Genomic DNA, 19,820 nt, shown 5'->3' with positions numbered 1-19,820 from the left:
TTCATATTGAAATGAACCCGATTGTGATACAGTTGTTGATCCAATTCTCTACTAGTCGCTGACGATTACCCGTGACGTGTGTCAGCCGAAAATATTCAGGTTCATTTCAATATGAATATACTATTCAAATTGATATTGAAGATCTGTGCCTCCAAAAAGCTCTTCAAATTTGTTTTTATTTGGTGTTGATTTTGATGGCGAATTTGAGGGAGGATTTCGTGTGTAACATTTTTTGTTGGCGAACCGAAATAATGAATATTCCACCCCGAAGTACAGATGGCCAGTGGAGTCAGCATCGCTGCTCTGCTCCGAAAGAAGTAAGACTGTAAATTTATAGTCAATTATAAGTAGAAATGGCAATCCCTGGTCACAACTGTTTCAAGCGGAATAGAAAATGGAATGTGTGAAAATCACTAGAGTACATAGCATGAAAACGTAGATTTGGTTGTGGGTGTCGCATACTTTCAATAATTGATGGCAGATGCAGGCGCGTAGCCAGCCGAAAGATCAGGGGGGGGGGTTGAAATAAAAGGGGGGAGTTTCGGTTTTTTCCGCATTTAGTAACGTAGCATTGACTCATTAGGGTTAAGTACATGCGATGCGTAAATAACGATTATACAACATCCCCGTGTTGGCGATTATAGGCGTATGATAAGCTTGTCGACGAGTCCAGAAGTGCTGTTAATTAGCGACTCCCTGATCTGTCGTGAACAATGAAATACGCACGCGTCGAACATTTGAATACACGCGCTTATCAACGCGCTGAACAATTAAATTCGGGCGCTTGTCAAAGCGTCCAACAATTAAATACGCCCGCTCATCAATCCGTCTTGCATCTTACGTAGCCTCGGCGAGACGGCGACGATTTAGGCAAGTAAAAATGTACGAGTTTTTATGGAATATGTGCTATAATGACGCCGATTTCAGGTGGTTCAAACCTTTACCTCTTATAACTCAAAGCCTACTTGACTATAATTGAAGACTAGTGGAAATCAATTACGCATGTACGCACGCGTCGAACATGATTGCGGACATTCGATGTCATTCAGTTACGAGATGTCACTCTTTAATCACAATCGCTAATAAGCATATACTTAATAGCATTTTATCCAAGCCATCGAGAAATAGGAGCCAAAGCACGGTAGGCCCAAGACGCGGTAGTTAGGCTAGCGATATCTTTAGTACTAGGCCTATTCCAGATGCGATTGTGTAGGCCTACGAAGATATCGTGCACACCAAGCCAATGCAGTTGTGATTGTGAAGGCCAGTGACGATATCGTGCGCACAGCAGAGATGAGCATGGATTAGGATTAGGTTTTGAAAAAACAGGATTTGTGAAATTTTGTCGGATTTGGATTGGATTTGGATTAGACATTTTTTTCAGAACGGATTAGGATTTGGATTGGATTTACCTATTTTCTGGGAGATGTAAATGTCGTGTGGCGAATGGCGACAAACTTTATTCAGATCAGTTATTAATGTACTTATGAGTATTAATGTACTTATGATTACTAAGTTATCTTGAATCAAGTGAATCGGCTGTGAAAGAAAATTTTCGAATCCCTCCATTGCAGTATTTTTTCTGAATTTCCAGTTGGAATCGGATTAGGATTGGACATGGACTTGAATATGAAAAAGTTATGGATTAGGATTTGGATTTGGATTTGAAGGTTCGGATTTGGATTGGATTAGGACATAGAAATTTCAAATCCGCTCATCTCTGGCGCACAGGGCCTATTGCAGATGTGATTATTCAAGCCAGCGGAATTAGGCTTGTTGGAGACGCGGTAAATCAGGCTAGTAATGATTGCCGAACGCGCGACAATGAATGACCTGATTTCGCCAATCATCTCAGCGGGAGATCGTGTCGCGATACATTGCGCAGTGCAATGCGCACAGACGAATCTCGCTAATTAGCAACACGTTTTTCGTTAATTGGTCGCGCCTTTCGTTAATTCGCCGCGCGCAATACTGATAATATGACTTATTGAATTGCAAACGAGTATTAGCGTCAGAGCGGTCATTTAAAAAGAGCAAGGTTTCACGTTAAAGGAGGGGGTTTCGCGTTTCTAAAGAAGGGGGTTTCGGGGCCGAAACCCCCCCCTGGCTACGCGCCTGGGCAGATGTATCTTCGCGACTAGCTTAAAATCACTAACTAAACTACAAACAGGTACAATTTTCGAATGTATATTCAGTTACTGTGACACGAAATTGATTCAAATTCATCAGATAACTACTTTGACTTAAAATGTAAGAGCTGTTGGTTTTTCTCAAAATAGCTATTACAGTGAAAGTTTAATTAGTCTGAAACATAAAAAGTTAACGATCGTATCCTTAAACTGCTTTCTTCTGTACAAATTCCAAAGTCTAAATAGTTAAAGTTTTAGCTAAAAAAACTGAAGTAGAAATGGTAGTAGTCTAATTATTACTACTAGAATAGAAGTACTGCATGTAGGCAAAACCTACTCTACCTGAATGCTCGGAAAAGTAAAATTGCTTCATCACTGACTGCTTGTTATGTATAATATGGCTCCCGTGCAAGGGTGAAGGTTAGTCAGTTCTGTTGGCCAACTTTAGTTCCAAACCCTGCATACGTTTTTCAAGAACACTCAGCCCGCTCTGAGCAAGCAAGAAGTGGAGGACCTGTTGAAGCTTGGCGCCTATGGTGCTATCATGGACGAGGACGATGACTCGAACAAGTTCTGCGAGGAGGACATTGATCAGATCCTGCTGCGCAGAACGCAAACCATCAAGATCGCTCCGGGACAAAAAGGGTCCACGTTCTCGAAGGTACGTCGTGTTATTCTGTACGGTGTAAGGTAGACGCTTCGCAGTACCGCTATCTGATATTCTCTATCTTGGGAAGAAATCGATCTTAGTCTTGACGACACAATGTAATACCCGCCGCGTTAGGGAACTATGACACAGTATGCAAATCTTTACAAGCGACAATCTTGATTATTGCAGGCAAGTTTCGTGTCCGAAGAGAAGGAAGGCTCTGAGATTTCGTTGAACGATCCTGATTTTTGGGAGAAATGGGCCAAAAAGGCCGATTTGGATATTGACAGGTTGAAAGATGTGAGTATTCGTAAAAATTGATTGTAGTTAGCCTTTGAATTATTGAAAATTACATCGGTTCTTCAATGCTCGTGTCTGTCAGGCGGTTGTTTTGATGAAAGCATGCTTAATTGGCAAAGTCACCTTATCTTACATTCTGTTGCTTGGTGCTGAATGTGTTAATGAATGTGTCCCTATATCTTATTTATTGCCGGTTCTCAGCAAAGACTCTTAATTGGTAACTGCGCCTTATCTGATCTTATCTGAGAATAATATGAGGAGCGTCTTTTGCCTGTATGCTGGCGATGATTGTCGTGCTGTATTGTTTTCCGACGTTCAAATACTCAGCTCTTCTTTTGATAACGTTTGAAATGGTTGTGGTAGAGTGAATTCAGAATGCGATTATGATTTTGCTGTCCTACCCAAAGTCGCTAATCCGTTGAAGGTGTTTGAATTATCTTTTTGTTCTCGCCCGGTTTGTGATTATAAGGCAGAGTGGATTGCGACCAAACTGTACGCTGTGTTGAGTGTACGCGATGAAGGTTTAGCCTGATAGAACTGGAATGTGATGTCGTGAAATACGCTTTGGAATCACTGAAATTTCAAACTAGAAGTGCAACCTTGTACCTTCCTTTTTAAGTCTGCTAAGGACTCTTCAAGGTGTAGACAATTAAAACTGATGTCTATATGTAATGAAAAATAAAAATAATCGATTTATACCTAAGGCTGGGTATAGTTGACTTGAATACCTAGGTCATTCGATTTCGAGTTGATTAATAAGCTTTGAGAACTACATCATGATTTCATGACACCAATAAAGAGAATATAGTTATTTTTTCCGCGGTCGAAGCCTCGAGACCTTGTCTAGGCATATCTTGACATTGGACAACGTGTCGCAGGAATCTTCACAACGGTGCATTTCTGTCCAATAACGATTGGTCCTCATATTGGAGTTGTCATGCTTCACAAGTACGAAATTGTTTGACGCGACGTGTAGCCGGTATGATTTTCTTTGTGGCCACAAAAGTAATATGCGTCTAAACTTTTTCCATCATTATTACTGCTTGACTCAAAGCTTACTACTAGGTCCGTGTACCGTGTACCAGAGCGATTTCATTCTGAATTGAGGATTGGGTAAATAATATAACGCCAATTCTACATCACATTGACGACACTTTGTTCATTTTTCCGATGTCCGACTTCACACTTTGGTCGTTCAGAACAAGCTGATCATCGAGGAGCCCCGCCGAAGGAAGCAGACCCGGCGTTTCGGGGGCCACACGCAGGACGTGGAAGTCCTCGCCGAGATCGGGTCCGACTCGGACTCGGACTACGACGAGAAAGTGCAATCGCGACGGCAGAAACGCAAGTCGAAGAACAAGAACTGGGCGCGGAAAGACTTTTTCCGAGTGGAGAAGCATCTGCTCTCTTTCGGGTGGGGACGGTGGAAGTACATGCAGGAGAAGGGCGCGCTGCCGACGCAGATGAAGCTGAAGGAGATAGAGACGGTCTGCCGCGCGATGATCATGTACTGTCTCAAGTTCTACAGCGGGGATGAGAAAGTCAAGGTGAGTGGGACTATTAGGGCTCTTCAAAAATTTCATTATATAAAAATAAATTTAAAATAAACTCAAAATTTTCTGTTCACCTCATGAAAGTGATCGGTTGTCTATAGAAACGATGTTCACCTAATTTGGTTGCATTCCAACCGGTACAAGCGGAGTTATTGCCGTCGAAAAATTTGGATTTGAATTAAATAGTATTTACGGTGGGCACCACTATAATAAATAATTTAAGAATTGGTCACCGTATTCATAATCCAAATTTTTCGACGGCAATAACTCCGCTTGTACTGGTTGGAATTGAACCAAAATCTGGTGAACATCGTTTCTATAGACAACCGAACACTTTCATGGGGTGAACAGAAAATTTTCAAATTTTTTGTTATTTATTTTTATATAATAAATAGAAACTTTCTTCTCCTGTAGCAATGCGGCTACTGGTTGGAATTGAACCAAATTTTGTGTGTAGGCTTAAATTAGGTAACCTAACAATTTTAATCAAGTAACCAGTGCGATTTGTGAAAAAAAGTCATTTTTGAAGAGCCCTAGTGACTATGGGTGGTATTGGTGCAATACGGTACTCAAGTAGGTTTTGCCTACGTGCACTACTGTAGTGGCTGTGATTCTTGACTGCGTGCGTTCTGCTAAGCAGTTGTCGGATCTCTAGGCAAACCATTTTACTTAATTGGTACCGGTAATCGCTTACTTGTGCTCAGATTTTAAAGCTGGCATTTTGTGAACTTGGATGGTTTTTTGAGAAAATCTATGTGACTCGGGCTTACATGAACTCGTTCTTATCATTTGACATCTGATCTGGTAATGGTTTTTTGAAAGCCTCGAAAACCGTCTGGTTAAATATTTGGCAATGTCCATCTCTTGTTTGACCTTGTTTAAGTCAGCCGTCTCGTATACGCTATTTTTATAGAAATGCCTGAGATACCATCTTGTAGCTGTGAAATTTGATTTGGATGGTGCCTAATTGTTATCGCAATGTTTATACAGATATTTGTTTGGGATTTGATTACACCGCCAAACTACCCATCCGTCACGCTGAACATGAACGCCGATGGTGAGCTTATGACAGATTGATATTTTCCTTGTTACGACCTTATCGCCTGTTTTGTAATGTTATCTGTAACGGAGTGTCGAACCTTATATTCAAATTCTAATGGAAATCAAGCCATAGTGTAGTCATAGTATAATGCAGGGCTTCCCAAACTGCGAATTCTGACATTATAACGATTTAAATAAGAAATATACCAGTATGTTATAAGATAAATTAACTCTTAGTGGAAAAGGAGTGTATCATTTCAGCCGTGAGCAAAACAGTTGAATTCGAAACGTTGTGAAGTTTGATTTCGAGTAATGTTGTTGCAGCCCCGGCGGCCCCGTCGCCTAGGAGTAGAAAGGGCCGGGCCAAGCAGGAGGAGAACAGCGTCAGCTATGACGCGATCGCGGAACAGTGGATCCAAGAGGTCGACGTCAACGCGTTATTGCACGAGGACGGGTTTAAAAAGCATCTTCAAAATCATTGCAACAAGTATGTGTTTGATGCTATGCCTTGTTTTATGTAAGACCATGTGCTCACCTGTTGTGCATTTCAGAATCGTTCTGCGTCTTAAGACCCTCGATTTCCTGAAGACCGATATCCTCGGCATTACCGGCGACGATGGGGAAAAGAAGATTGAGTAATGAAAAATTTTGTGTTGGATTTTTGGTCGCTTTTCCTAAGGCGATATATATTTGTTTAGCACCGCGGACTTATCTGTGCCGGACGTCGCTTTTGAGAAGTTTGTTCCGGGCTGGGACGGTACATGCGACAAACATCTGTTGATCGGAGTCCATCTGCACGGTGTGTTGTTTGTTTACATCAGTGGTTCTTAACCTTGCCCCCAGCGCCCCCCAGGGGGCGCTGGCGATGTTGAAGGGGGGCGGAAACGCTCAGGGGGCGATATGGGGGGCGCTGGGCTCAGGGGGGCGGTATGGGGGGCGCTGGAGAAAAATGGCTTCGCAGTAGATGATGTGGTGATAGGACATATCCTAAATGAGTATTCGGAGCAAATTCACACCGAAAACTTCGTTACATATAGCCTTCAAAATACATATAGGTTTAATTGTCCATGGGCGCCTAAATGACTGACACCGAATGTTCCTGTCTTGGCAATCTGAACCCCAGAAGACGAATTCCATCTGGCAGGGAAAAATTATATGTCAGTGAAGAAATACCAATCTGAAATCGTGTGCGTCTTTTAGTTTAGTACGATTGGGCGACAGGGATATTCCTGTTGGGCGATATCCCCGTTGAGCGATTCTATATTTTTTGATATTGCAGACAGGGTGTCACGAAATAACATCATGCAACGAGGTCATACCAACGGGTTCGCCCGCCCGAATATGTTTAATTATTGGTAACGGGCCCTACAGTTTCCAAGAAACCTCACAATGTTCGCTTCAAGTTTTGATGAGTCTGCGCACACTCAACAACTCACTGCGCTGACCCTTGGACAACAGTACGTAACGACTAAAAAAAGGTAATAACTCCGGATTTGTTGTGCGCAACGTAGATTTTCTGTGCGCAGAGACCGTGTCAGCACTGCGCACGTGCGCAGCTTAGAGGGACCATTGCACCTAACTCAGCTCTACCGGTAAATGTGTTTACGTGAGCAGAGAGAGGATAAAAATTGATCTCAATTTACATGCAATTCCCGATGATATTGACCAATTCAATCATTAATTAGTGAAATTTTTCGCACTTCGCGCGACTAGGCGAGAATAGCTCCCTCAGTAAATGGATACCCAATGTAGATACCTAATAGGCTATCAGCAAATAGCGGACAGCCTAATGGGGGTCTGGGAGCGAAGTCCCCCGGAAGTTTGGTTTATCACCCGATGGGGGCCCAGGACCAACGTTTTATGTTTGGGGAGGGGGGCTGACGAAGTGCTGTTACGGCCCTGGTAACGAATATTTGTACCTGCGGGAACGCCCGAATATGTTTAATTATTAATTACGTGCCCCTTATTTTCCTATACAACAGCTCACTCAGTGTTACTGGTAAATCTGATTACGTGGGCTGAGAGGATAAAAAGTTTATAGCGACTTATAAATGTAATTACCATGCATTATGGAAAATATGCAATTACCATGCATTATAGCAAATTTTGGTACCTAGGGCGACCAGGCCACACAAACTTTGCTGACCACCAAAATCACGATATGGGGTTCGTGGGGGCGAAGCCCTCAGAAGTTCGGTTTATCACGCTATGGGTGCGCAAGGCAATCGTTTTTAGGGGGGTTGACGAAGTGCTGTTACGGCCCTCCCTCTTACTCATTGTCTTTATTACATTCCTTACAATATGAAGTTGAGGGGGGCGCTGGAGCACAATAATTTTTGAAAGGGGGCGCTGGACGAAAAAAGGTTAAGAACCACTGGTTTACATGTTACGTGATATATGTTTCTGTATATTCTTGCCTTGGATTTGTGCACGAGACTTGTTTTTAACTTTCAGGCCACATCCACTTCTAATTTACATTTTTCCATTTAGGCAAAACTTGTTTACTTGGAAACTGCTACTTCTATTAGTACTTCCGTAATAATAATTGATTGCATTACTTCTTCTTTGGTACTAATGATGGCTATTTTGACCGCCCGTGATCGCGAATATTGAGGCCAATATCGTACAGTTTCTATCAAATTATGCTTTTAATCTTATAGTTTCTGCCGCTGTTGCGAGATTTTCGCCGATATTGATATGTTTAGGCCTTCTGGCGATATCTCACGGCTGTCTTTTCGATAGGTTTCGGTAAATACAGCATGATTCGCGCCGACCGCAAACTCTGCTTTTGGAAGAAATTCGGGATGCCCGACGAGAAGTCGCTGTCTGACGATCTGGACGACTTTGAAGACGAGTGAGATTTGCCATTTTTCGGATGTTATTTTCAGACAAAACAAGCCGGATTTGCCTTTCAGCGATAATAAAGACCCGGAATACAAGCCCACCAAGATGAATTTGAGCGAATATTCGGAGTTTGAGGTATTGACGATATTCGGCGATTTGTGTAGGATTTTAGAGGATTAGTTGACTTGATGGAACTAAATGATGATTGTATGAAATACTGTGAAACTAGGATGTAATCTTGTCTAGAGGTTTCGAATCACGAGTCATTCTCTAATTTTGAATTTTTGACTCGAATCGAGTCATCTGTGATGATATTCAAATTGTCACATTCAGCATGAGGCCTATTTAGTTTGGACTTGTGGATAAAAATTAGTTAACCGCAAATGCAATTGCGCATCACGTTTTTATGCTGACGCCAGGCGCACTGGCATTAGCTTGTACAATAGTTTGTCGAATTAATATACGTATTAACAGCGCATATCATGTAATTCAAACACTGTGCAATTAATAACAAAATCAATTAGAATTACTTTATATATTGATGTCTACTCGATACATAAATGCAGATTCACGCAGTTAATATGAAGGTTTATTCAATTGGCCCAAACATCAAATTTTGGTTGCTTGAAGCCTTTACAATTTCTGATTTATCTCTTTTCTTGCTGTCCGGCTAAAAAAGCTGCAGCAGTAACGCCAATTGTGACGTAATCAAAAGTAAATGCGCCTATTTCACATAATTATAAGTTGGCGTCTCAGTTGATCAATTCCAAGATGAAACATACAATGTAAAATCGGTGTACGAAACTTTGTTACATTTTGCCTCTCCGATAAGCGTCCATATTTCAAATGCTGCTCGGGTGATTAGTATTGAGAATACTACATTACCTTGATGCGATCGAGCTCCGAATAGGCACTGACGAAGGTATGCTTTGCAGCAGCAAGACTCCCCCGCTACTGCGCCCTCTTCACCGGCTTCCACGGATTCTGCCAGCCAGTCCAAGCCGGAGGCCAAGGAGGAAGAAGAGGAAAAGCCGAAAGAAGCGGATTCAGAATCGCCCGGCTCAGAGCTGGCGGCTGAGAAAAAAGAGGAGGAACCCGCGGTCGAAAAGAAGGAAGACGAGAAAAAGGAAGTCGAGGAAAAGGAATCCGAGAAAAAGGAAGCCGACAAAATGGAAACCGATAAAATGGAAGCCGAGCCAGAGGGTGATGCGCCGGAAGAGAAGCCTGTTGAGGGTAAGTATTTAGTGTTAATAAGGTTGGGGGGAGTCGAGCACTTGAGCAGACTTGGACACTAGGGGTGTTAAAAACAAACTTTTCCTTCAGATTTCACTGGTTACTTGATAAAATTGTTAGGTTGGTTATAAAAAACGCTGCACACCGCCTTTGGCTCCATCCCAACCAGTAGAAGCTAGATTCGTGCAGTAGAAAGTTTAAAATTTATCATTGAAAAACAAAAAGAAGGTATTGCAGTAGAAAAATTTGAATTCGAATAAAATAGTATTTACGGTGACTAACTCTTTGATTATTTATCATAAAATCATGCAATTAGAAATTTTTCTACCGCAATAACTTCGCTTCTAGTGGTTGGAATTGAGCCAAATTTGGTATGCATCATCTCTACTGACAGCCTAACAATTTTATGGGGTCGGCCTGAAAACTTTGAAATTTTATTTTTTTGTTCTTCAATGATAAATTTTAAACTTTCTACTGCACGAATCTAGCTTCTACTGGTTGGAATGGAGCCAAAGTGGGTGTGCAGCGTTTTTTTAACCAGCCTAACAATTTTATCAAGTAGCCAGTGAAATCTGAAGGTAAAGTTTTTTTTTTGGACACCTAGAAAATTTTCAGCATTCAGAAATTGGATTGAAACTAGAATTATAGCTACAGTTTTTTGTCAAATTAGAGCAGATTGAGAATTAGTGAATTCGCGAAAGCTTGACACGTTAATATCAAATCATAGCCTCGTCGTAGGCTCGTTTAAGATTAGAATTAGAATCTGCCTCCGACGTGACTTGAACCCTGGCACGCAAATTGTGGGATTAGTGGTCTCACCAGTGACCAGCATTCATCCAGTTTCTATCGTGCTCAAGTCCGACTGCTAATCCAGACTTTTATGTACGTAGAACACTCGCATGAAACTAACTGAAAATGTTTCTACATTCAAATACAGTTTGGCAACTGTAGTAAATCGAAACCCGGCCCAAATCTTCAAATATGACCCTTAATCTGTTCTACCACGCTTTTTCGAATCTAACAATTTCAACAGCCACGTCAAACGCGGATGAACCGGACGAGCCTGACACGTCGAAATGGCCGACCATCGCAGAGCTGAACATGAGAGTGCGGCGTTTGATTTCGCGATTCCAGAAGCAGCAGCGGCAGATGAGGTCTCGCCTGTTGATGGGCATCGACCAGGGCATGGGCAAGTCCAAGGGGCGCGAGTCGGCGAAGGAGAAAGTGTAAGTCTGGTGTTATAGTGTGTGAGATGCGGAATCCGACGTGCGTGGTGGTTTTCAGACTGAATTGCAAATAAAACTGGGATTAGGGACACAGTTCGGTAAAAGTACAATTCCAAGATTTTTGGACTGATTATCATATGATAAATATTATCCTATTTAACAGTATATTTTCGGCTGACACTCGTCAAGGGTAATCGTCAGCAACTAGTAGAGAATTGGAAAGAACATTGTATATCAACAATCGTATCACAAAATATGACGTCAGCCAAAAATATTTGGGTTCATTTCAATATGAATATACTATTCAATTGTATATTGAAGTTCTGTACCTCCAAGAAGCTCTTCAAATGTTATCCTATGTAGCCTACTCATCGCATCTTCTCTTTGGCAAAGGCTATCAGTAACTGGATGCCTTCAAACTACTTCTGTTAAACGGTTTTTGATGCTAATCTACTCACGTTTTTACACTTGGGATTTTGTATGGTAGAAAGAAGTTTTAGACAGGTTCGCATCGATTTTATGAGCGAAATAGTCCTGACGACCAAGCGAAATAACCCATGTATTGTGTGAACTGAATATCTTATCGATAAGTGCTAAAAGTATACGACGCGTTGGGCAGTTTCAAAAGTAGATAGTTTGTATCGGCTGGTATTAACTGCTGAAATTGAGCGATCTCTCGGCCCTGAGTCCTATTACTTGAGTAGAGAACGCTACTTTTGGATGTTATCATGTAGAAATTTATTCACTTCCGTTTCTACTGAAGGAACAACGCTGCTATCGTGTCTGTTTTGAAGCCTTAATACTTCCCCTTTTCGACCGCTCTCCCTGTTTTTTTCTGCAGGTACTGGACGCGGCGCGAAGAATCCGATTTTTACCGCACGGTTTCCACGTTCGGCGTCGAGTATTCCAAGAAGGGAATATCGTGGACGCGATTCCGGCAGCTCGCCAAGCTCGACAAGAAGAGCGACCGCAACTTGGAGATGTACTATCTCGCTTTCAAGGCCATGTGCGAGCGGACGATGGGGCACAAGAATTCAGCGCCCATACCGGAAGGTTTGTGGGGACATTGAACCTGTTTATTAACTAGATGCTTCGTAAGCGCAGTGTAACGCAGTGTAGCTCGGGTTTTAATACATTCAAGTTTTGAATATATTATTAAAATCTAAAGGATTGCGAAGATATTCCTATGTTGTGCGTGATTTTTTAGAAATAGCGAACATGCCTGTAATGAAGATCACAGAGGAACGAGCTTCTCGTACCTTGTATCGAATCGAACTGCTGAACCGTATTCGGCTCGACGTCTTGCCAAACAAAGACTACGAGGAGCGTTTGAAGCTCTGCGAGCCCAACTCTGACCTGCCCGCTTGGTGGCAGCCGGGGCGTCACGACAACGAGTTACTGATTGGGATGGACAGGTAATGTTTTCGTTTTTTACCTGGAAGCAAGATCTGTGTCATTTTGTGACGGTTCTGGACGTTCTACATACTTCTTATCAAACAGTTGCCATTTTTCAGCTAAATTGTGCCAAATTTTAAGTCAGTTTATCGCAGGAAGTATTGCAAGACAGATACCGTGCAGTGTCACCTTTTAGTGAGGGATTGCAAAACAAATGACAGTTGATGTTTCAGTGAGCGTTGTACGTTCATGTTTGGACGAAAAAGTTCAGCACGTAGCCCACACGCTAGTCAAGGTGAGCCTGAGCAGTCTCTTATGTATATTGCGTTATAGATGTGTTTGTATTCAGCGAAAGTGTTGATTTTAATCTGTTTGCTAGCAAGACCACATAGCTCTTCGTAGCGAAAGGTTGATCTTGCTATTTGATATGAAATTTAATCTGAATTAGAGGTTTGATTGTGAAGCAATCCACTCATATAGTCATGACTCAGCTTTGTGTTCTGTGATCATACCGAAATAGTTGTTCAGCCGTTATGTAAGCAGTCAGACGGTGTTTTACGACATAATTTCACATGCCTTCAACACCATGAAAGTGCCATCATACTGTCCGATGATGTGCAATGTATTCGTTATTGATAAATAATGTAGAAAGTGCCTTGATATCTTCCTTTTGTCTGTAGATTGCGCTGTGTCAGTTGTTAACGGGCAAACTTTATCAATTTTCAGGCACGGCGTCACACGAACCGAGGTGCACATACTAAACGATCAGTCGCTGTCCTTTCTCAAGTCGATGCTCGAGTACGAGCAAGCGGAAGCGATGAAGCTCACGAGGAGGTGTGAAGCTATCCTTTTCAGTGTGTTTTTCGGTTATTTGATTTTGGGTTTTTTTAGTAGTAAAAAGCCGGCGAAGACCGAGACGAAGGATGACGGCAGTAAGAAAAATAGCGGTGAGTCGACTAGAATAGCAATATTTGAAATTAGATAAAAGTTACTCTAGCGTCCGCAGTGTTTTGAAATAGATTTCGATTCAAATTGGGTATTGATCATCATAAATAATCCTATGACTCCTATTGAGTTCTGGCCTAGCTAAATCCAATTTTTTAAGTTGTACAATAGGGCATAGCCATTCTCGGACGGTAATTTGATGATTGATGTAATGTATTCTTCATTTGTTTCAAATTTCGATTGTTTTTTGGCCTTCTCTTAACGAATGATTGAAATCGTATCGTTTTGACTTGCTTTATTCAACTGCTTCGTTGTTTTTTGTCAGACGAAGAAAACGGCGGCAAGACAGGAAAGTCTGATGACAAGCCTACCGAGGAAACAAAGGAGCCTGAACGAGCAGAAAGGTAATTTTCATCGCATTCATAACACCGCCCAGTGTCTGACGACAGCTATTTTTCCTCAGATACCCAGCCATGTCGAAGGAAGAGAGTAACCGTCTCCTGAACAACCTCTACAACAGCCTGAAATGGCCCAAGGACAGGGTGCTGATTCAGCGGGTCGAGCACGTCTGCTACTGCGTGATCAACGGAAAGTGGCCGATTTCGCGGATGCAGGAGGAGGCCGCCTTCCACAAGCCGCCGTTCGCGATGCCCGCGCTGTCGCCGGGACTGTTGAAGACCATGCCGAAAGGTTCCGGGTCCATGTCTGCAGGTTTGGAGATTTGCGTTCCGTATACTTGTGTCTCGGCAGATGGTGCAGTACTGATTTTTCCAAGATTTTGGTATTATGGAGGTGGTCAAAATAGTCATCATTGGAACAGTAGTAGTAGTAGTAAATTTCCAGTCTAGTACAAGTGGGATCAGTGATTTCCAGTGAATTTAGATCTGGTTTTACTTGAAAAACCTAAAACGGAAGTAGAAATAAAAGTAGTCGAAATTCCGTACTCTGGCTGTCACTGGGCCTTGTTGACGAATTTTAACGTTTCCGCCTAAAATGATACTGTCCAGATAATAAAATATGCTCCTGGCCTATTGATATCCTAGCATAAACGATCCAATAGGTATTGTTAAATTTCGAGCGAATCACAATGAAATTAAAAAAACTCTATATTCTTAATATGCCCAATGTTGATATTTCTATTAAAAAAATTAAGGAATTCAGACTAATTTTATGTTATTTTAGAACGGATTGAGACATATTTTTGGAAAACTTTACTTTCAGCAATTTTCTCGTTATTAAAAGTTTTCCATTCTACTCTGCTATAGAAAATTATCTCGTGAATAATTCAAAACCGCCCATGTAATTGTATAGTGGTAACAGCATGCTTTCGAGATGAACCGTGAAAACGCCAATTCCGATTTGGTGCTGTAATTTCGCTAATGGGTCTTGAGAGCTATCATGCTGTAGTACACACGGCAATGTGGATAAAATCAGATCTGCCTACCTGTTATCTATTTACTTAACAGTACCGATTGATATGTGACAAAGTAAAAAATTTGAATTAACGGATATTGAATTTATCGCATTTACGTCGGTGGGTGAGGCTATTGCGTTTATAGGTATCATTATTCTGCATTCAGGACATCCCGTGAAACTGCTTCTGAATGCGGAAGGACGCTCGTTGGAGGAGGCTTTCAGTTTAGGCGTTCAGAAAGGGTACGCGTTTTATAACCACGTCAACTCTTCCGTTGGATTTCACATAATCTCGTGCGGCAATATTTTACAGGGATTTGTCGGAAGACGGAAAGGGTATTTTCAAATCTAAAAAGTCATTGGCAAGCGGGATGCAGGTAAATACTAAGCTTTCGTTTTTGACTAATCAAATGTAACGTAATGTTGTCAGTAAATACGGTAGAGAGTATCGTAAGCCTATGTTTTGTGTAATAATATATTACTACCATAACATGGCGCGATAGGCTTCATGCCGGGTAAACTAAGAATGTTAAACTGCGTTAAGTTGCGTGCGTCGAATGCGCAGGCAACAGTGATCGGTAGGGCAAGTTTTTGTTGCAGTCAAATCTGTGCAAAGTTGCACTTATTTTTCACAAAAGTTGCAGGAAAAATTCGCCTTGAATTTTCACAAAAGTTGCATAGCGGGACAATATCCTTGAAATTATCAGAGTATGAGACGCTCTAATCGTTCCGTTTTCAAGTTACTGTCGCAAAACTCAATGTGGGCGGCTTCAACAAAATCAACAGCCTGAAAAAATTGGCCCGGTGAAAATATAATTTTCGGCGGTCTCGCCTGAATGCACGTCGAATCAGAAAAGACCTCAAATTTAAACGATAATGAAATAATCAAGCGATCCATTTACGTATAGTGCCGAACATTTCCGGTTAAAGGTTTGTTGCATGAAAAATCTAAAAAATTTCATTAAAAATTGAAAAAATTGCAATATTAGATTTCTCCAGATAGCTTGAAACACCGTACTGCATAACTTCCGAGTATTTTCGAAGCTTCCGGAAGTTGTAAAAAAAAGTTGCAAAAGTAGCCAAAACTTGCCCTGGTGATCAGTCTATTGCGTTGAATCTTTCCTTTTTTGCCGCAGAAGTCCCAGTCGAGCAAGGAAGCGTTCGACGGCCAAGCAAGGCTGAAAGAAGAGTCCGAGGCTTTGGCGAATTTGCTGGCAAACAGCAAAATCAACGAAACTCTGCAGCTCCTCATGAAAGGAGGTATGTTCTAACCCATGTCTTTACGATTTGATGTATTATATCAAATTCTTTACTTTTCTCCAGATTTGCCTCAGCGCGAGCTTGCCGAGAAGATACTGATGAGTCAGCTGGAACAAGTCACCGCGCTGGCTCAGCCGAAGCAAGACGCCATGTTTAATTTGCCGTCCAAGTCGGAGAGGCCGTCGACGTCGCAGTCCCCGCGGACGCCGGCCCCTTCCGAGAACAAAGCGAAAGACGTGAAGCAGCCTGTGAAAAAGGTACGTGTTTGGTTGGCAAATCGTATCAAGCTTTTACTTCCGAACGCACCAATAATGCGGCTTAATAGACTTGAGTACAGTGTTTTAGCCTTTGAATGATATTTTTTTCGTGGCAATCTTGCCCTGCTAGCGGCGCTGGCTAAGATTCATCAGCATTGACCCGTGATTTCGTGCAAGATAGCTTGATTGGACAAAATCTCGAAATAATGGTAGACCAATGTGAATCATGCTTTGTAAGAAATTGTTCTATTAATCTGTTTATGGACGAGATGCCGTCTATTATTATCCAGTCATAAATTAATTTCTTGAGTCAGTTGTGTGATTTCGATCGGCAAATTGTCACGGCCAGATGATATAGAGAGGGGTTGGAATAAAAAGGGGTTTAAAATTGTTTCTAATTTACAAAGTAAGCATCAATTTATTACAGTTAAGTACATGTGTAAATGCTCATAATACATGGGTAGGATAAGCTTAATCGCGTTGACGAATTTATTCCTGCGGTTAATTAGTGATTCCTCGATCTCGTTACAATATCAACAATTCACTATTCACCAACACGCGCGCGAACAATTGAATACGCAACCTCGGTGACGACGAACTAGTTAACAAATTAATACCGATTGAAGTCTGCTGTGGAATCCGTTCTGGAATGGCACCGATTTCAGGTGATTCAGGCCTGCCGTATCTATTGATAACTCGGCCTTAACAAACATCTTCTTCTGTTTTAGTATTAGTGCTAATCAATTACGTCCGTTCTAGTCTGTTCGTGGCCAATTGCGCAGATTCAAAGTTATACAGTTTCACGCTGTCAGTTTTAAGCCAGTATGACATAACAATTGGATAAGTAGAGATAGCAGCCAAATCATGGGAGGCCTAGATACTTACAACCTAATATAGCACATTACACTTGCATGATATAAGAGGCCAGCACTCACTAAACAGACATCACAGTTGACTCAGCGATTGTTTTTATTTCGCTTGTCGATAATGCCAGGCGCCTCCCATTTTGAAGCAAAATACATTCATTTTATTCAGTGAGATCCAGACATCCAGACGGCTGCATTCGGTTATATGCTACTGTCTTGGCCGTCTTGCAATACAAGTTGAGCTACTGTTGCTGGGGAGACATTTTGGGGCAAGGTTTTCGAGCTGGTCGTTTAGTTAGAATTGTTATTGAATGATGTCGCGATCAGCTAATACCATAGTAACAACTCTGTTCGGTCGCAGTGAAGATATGATTAGCAGCAATTTTGACCATCCGATGGCATCGAGGTAGAGGGCGATTATGTAGTTGGGAATGATTCTTTATGTTGCAGTATTAAGCCAGCTTATATCGGCTAAGAATTCATGGTGGTATGGTATTTCGTGCTGCGTTTCTGACAGTGAATTTTGACATATTGTATGTGTGCTTGACGATTCAGGCTTGGCTTGATGTTGAATTGAACGATAATGGTCAACAAATGTTGTGTTTATGGCTGTAAATCTGGATATTTAACTACTGAAAGTAAAGTTTCGTCGTTTCACTTTCCATTTGACGATGCGGGGTTACAAAAAAGATGGATATCTTTTGTGAATAGGCGCGATTGGAAGCCAACTCTCAATTCTGTAATCTGTGAATTGCACTTTGAATCAAAATACATCCACGAATCTGGCTTGCGTAAACGACTACGTTTGGACGAAAAACCAGTCCCTACCATTCGGTCCAGGCAGCAGCTGGAACGGCCTTCACTCATTCCGAATGTGACTCCTTGCAGAAAGCCACCAAAGCAACGGGTAATTTGCGTAAACCTGCAAAATTGACATTTGCCTCATTGCATCCAAGCAATAACAAAGAGAATGGCAACTTAGCTCTTGCTCTATTCCATGAGTCGGCTATTGCGGTTTGCAAAAGTTACTTGCCTCACAGGGAAGATATGGCTTCATTTTTGAGTCTTATTAATGCTTGGTGGACAATAGTCAATTACTCTCAGAGATTTTCAGCTAACCCCTTGGCCAAAGTAGTGGTCCCACACAAAATTGATTTTCTACAAGACTTTGCTAATTGGCTTATAAAATGGAATGGATATAACCCCCAGAACTATTGTATGTCAAAGCAAACCTCCAAAGCTCTTATTGAAACCCTGCAGTGGCAGTCACTGCTTATGCAAGATTTTTTAGCAGAGGGGGTATGAATATTAGGGATGGTGTGAACCTCTGAAAGGTTCAGGTTCGTGTGAACGCGAACCTTTTTGAAAGGTTCTGTGTGAACACGAACGTGAACCTCGTGACGTCACGTGACGTCATATTGCTAATTCCTACCCTCTCTTTCAATGAAGTGATAGCCTAATATGCCCTATATTAATGTACACGATACCTAGCGAAGATTCGGCCCACATAATGCCACAATGCTGAAGTACATATCGGCGTTTTAAACGTCGCTAAATGTATCAACCGCGGTAATCAAAGGATATAATTATTGCATAAAATCACTACATTCCGTCGCTTTGCCAACAATTTCGACGAGGACTTACCAAGGAATATAAGCTTACGCCTTAACGGTCTTAGCCAGACCGGACAATGTGTTGGGAGTCTGAGTATTGCTACATTGATTTTGAGCGGAGTGTACAACGGGTGTCTATACTCGCTACCGATACCACAAACAACAAGTTGTGCAGCAGTAGCACGCACCTTAATCTCACGGATTTGGTTTTAATGATACAGTAAAGATATGAAGTCAAGATTGCCCCAGTACGACCGTTCGATTTTTTACATCATAAGACGATATCAATGTCATTGATTGGTTGAATAAGAATCATTCGCTGACTACGTATATCGCTCGTGATGTTGTGTGATTGCGGGTCAAGCTCACAGCAGAGAGTCACTAAATATTCACAAACGGAAAGCTGGATATTCCGAGAAAATTTTTGCAACAAAGCAAGTAAAACTTTTAAGGTTGTCGAGGTGCATGGTGCATGCTTGTTTAGTGTTGATTTTTTATGCTGCCAGCACCATGCATGGAGTGGCCCGCAGTTGAAATGAAATAAATTTGAGCCAAAGATCTTATAGTGGAGTGAAAATTACAATTTACCAAAAGGTTCACAGTGCAGAACCTACCAAGGTTCTGTTGTGAACGCGAACTTCTAAATTCCTGAGGTTCACACACAGAACGCGAACGTGAACCTCACGTTCACACCATCCCTAATGAATATGTGTTTCCCGGAAAATTCCAAAGTGATCCGATTGAAAGAAGGTTCTCGCGGCATAGGCAAATGAGTGGGGGGAGATTTCTAGTTGGTTTAACAGAAGTTACCAATTCTGAAAAGATAATTCTGCTCCGTTCCATCCTAAAAATTGATGAAAACTACTAGGAGCATGACATTAGTGCTTCAAGTTAGTTTAGCGAGTGAGCTTGCTTCGCGCGAAAAATTTCTATAGTTCATGATTGAATCGGTCAATATGATCGGGAATTGCGTGTATAATGCTATCAATTTTTATACTCTCTCTGCTCATGTAATCAGATATACTGGTAGAGCTGAGTGAGGTGTCTTGGAAACGGTAGGAACGCTAAATATTAATTTAACATCTTCGGGCGCGCC

General features: G+C 41.7%; 1 protein-coding gene across 3 annotated transcripts in view; it reads left to right on the top strand.

Moving 5' to 3' along the window:
- LOC145458382 (ATP-dependent chromatin remodeler CHD7-like) overlaps nt 1–19,820 on the top strand; it is a 46,647-nt gene that overhangs the window by 19,352 nt on the left and 7,475 nt on the right. For 2 of the 3 annotated variants that reach the window (XM_080336740.1, XM_080336738.1), the window contains exons 23-43: nt 2,605–2,790; nt 2,968–3,078; nt 4,278–4,625; nt 5,622–5,688; nt 5,997–6,159; nt 6,224–6,307; nt 6,371–6,471; nt 8,415–8,526; nt 8,588–8,651; nt 9,452–9,749; nt 10,783–10,975; nt 11,817–12,028; nt 12,183–12,390; nt 13,097–13,204; nt 13,262–13,317; nt 13,641–13,719; nt 13,779–14,026; nt 14,896–14,971; nt 15,042–15,105; nt 15,865–15,988; nt 16,052–16,245. In XM_080336740.1, the coding sequence (XP_080192866.1) occupies nt 2,605–2,790; nt 2,968–3,078; nt 4,278–4,625; nt 5,622–5,688; nt 5,997–6,159; nt 6,224–6,307; nt 6,371–6,471; nt 8,415–8,526; nt 8,588–8,651; nt 9,452–9,749; nt 10,783–10,975; nt 11,817–12,028; nt 12,183–12,390; nt 13,097–13,204; nt 13,262–13,317; nt 13,641–13,719; nt 13,779–14,026; nt 14,896–14,971; nt 15,042–15,105; nt 15,865–15,988; nt 16,052–16,245 (3,096 nt within the window). The remainder of the gene's footprint in view (nt 1–2,604; nt 2,791–2,967; nt 3,079–4,277; nt 4,626–5,621; nt 5,689–5,996; nt 6,160–6,223; nt 6,308–6,370; nt 6,472–8,414; nt 8,527–8,587; nt 8,652–9,451; nt 9,750–10,782; nt 10,976–11,816; nt 12,029–12,182; nt 12,391–13,096; nt 13,205–13,261; nt 13,318–13,640; nt 13,720–13,778; nt 14,027–14,895; nt 14,972–15,041; nt 15,106–15,864; nt 15,989–16,051; nt 16,246–19,820) is intronic. The other variant, XM_080336739.1, reaches the window with a different exon arrangement.

Source organism: Botryllus schlosseri, chromosome 16, assembly GCF_051294905.1.
Source record: "Botryllus schlosseri isolate E-star chromosome 16, Bs_hap1, whole genome shotgun sequence".
Taxonomy (NCBI): domain Eukaryota; kingdom Metazoa; phylum Chordata; class Ascidiacea; order Stolidobranchia; family Styelidae; genus Botryllus; species Botryllus schlosseri.
This window is presented reverse-complemented; position numbering and strand designations above follow the sequence as displayed.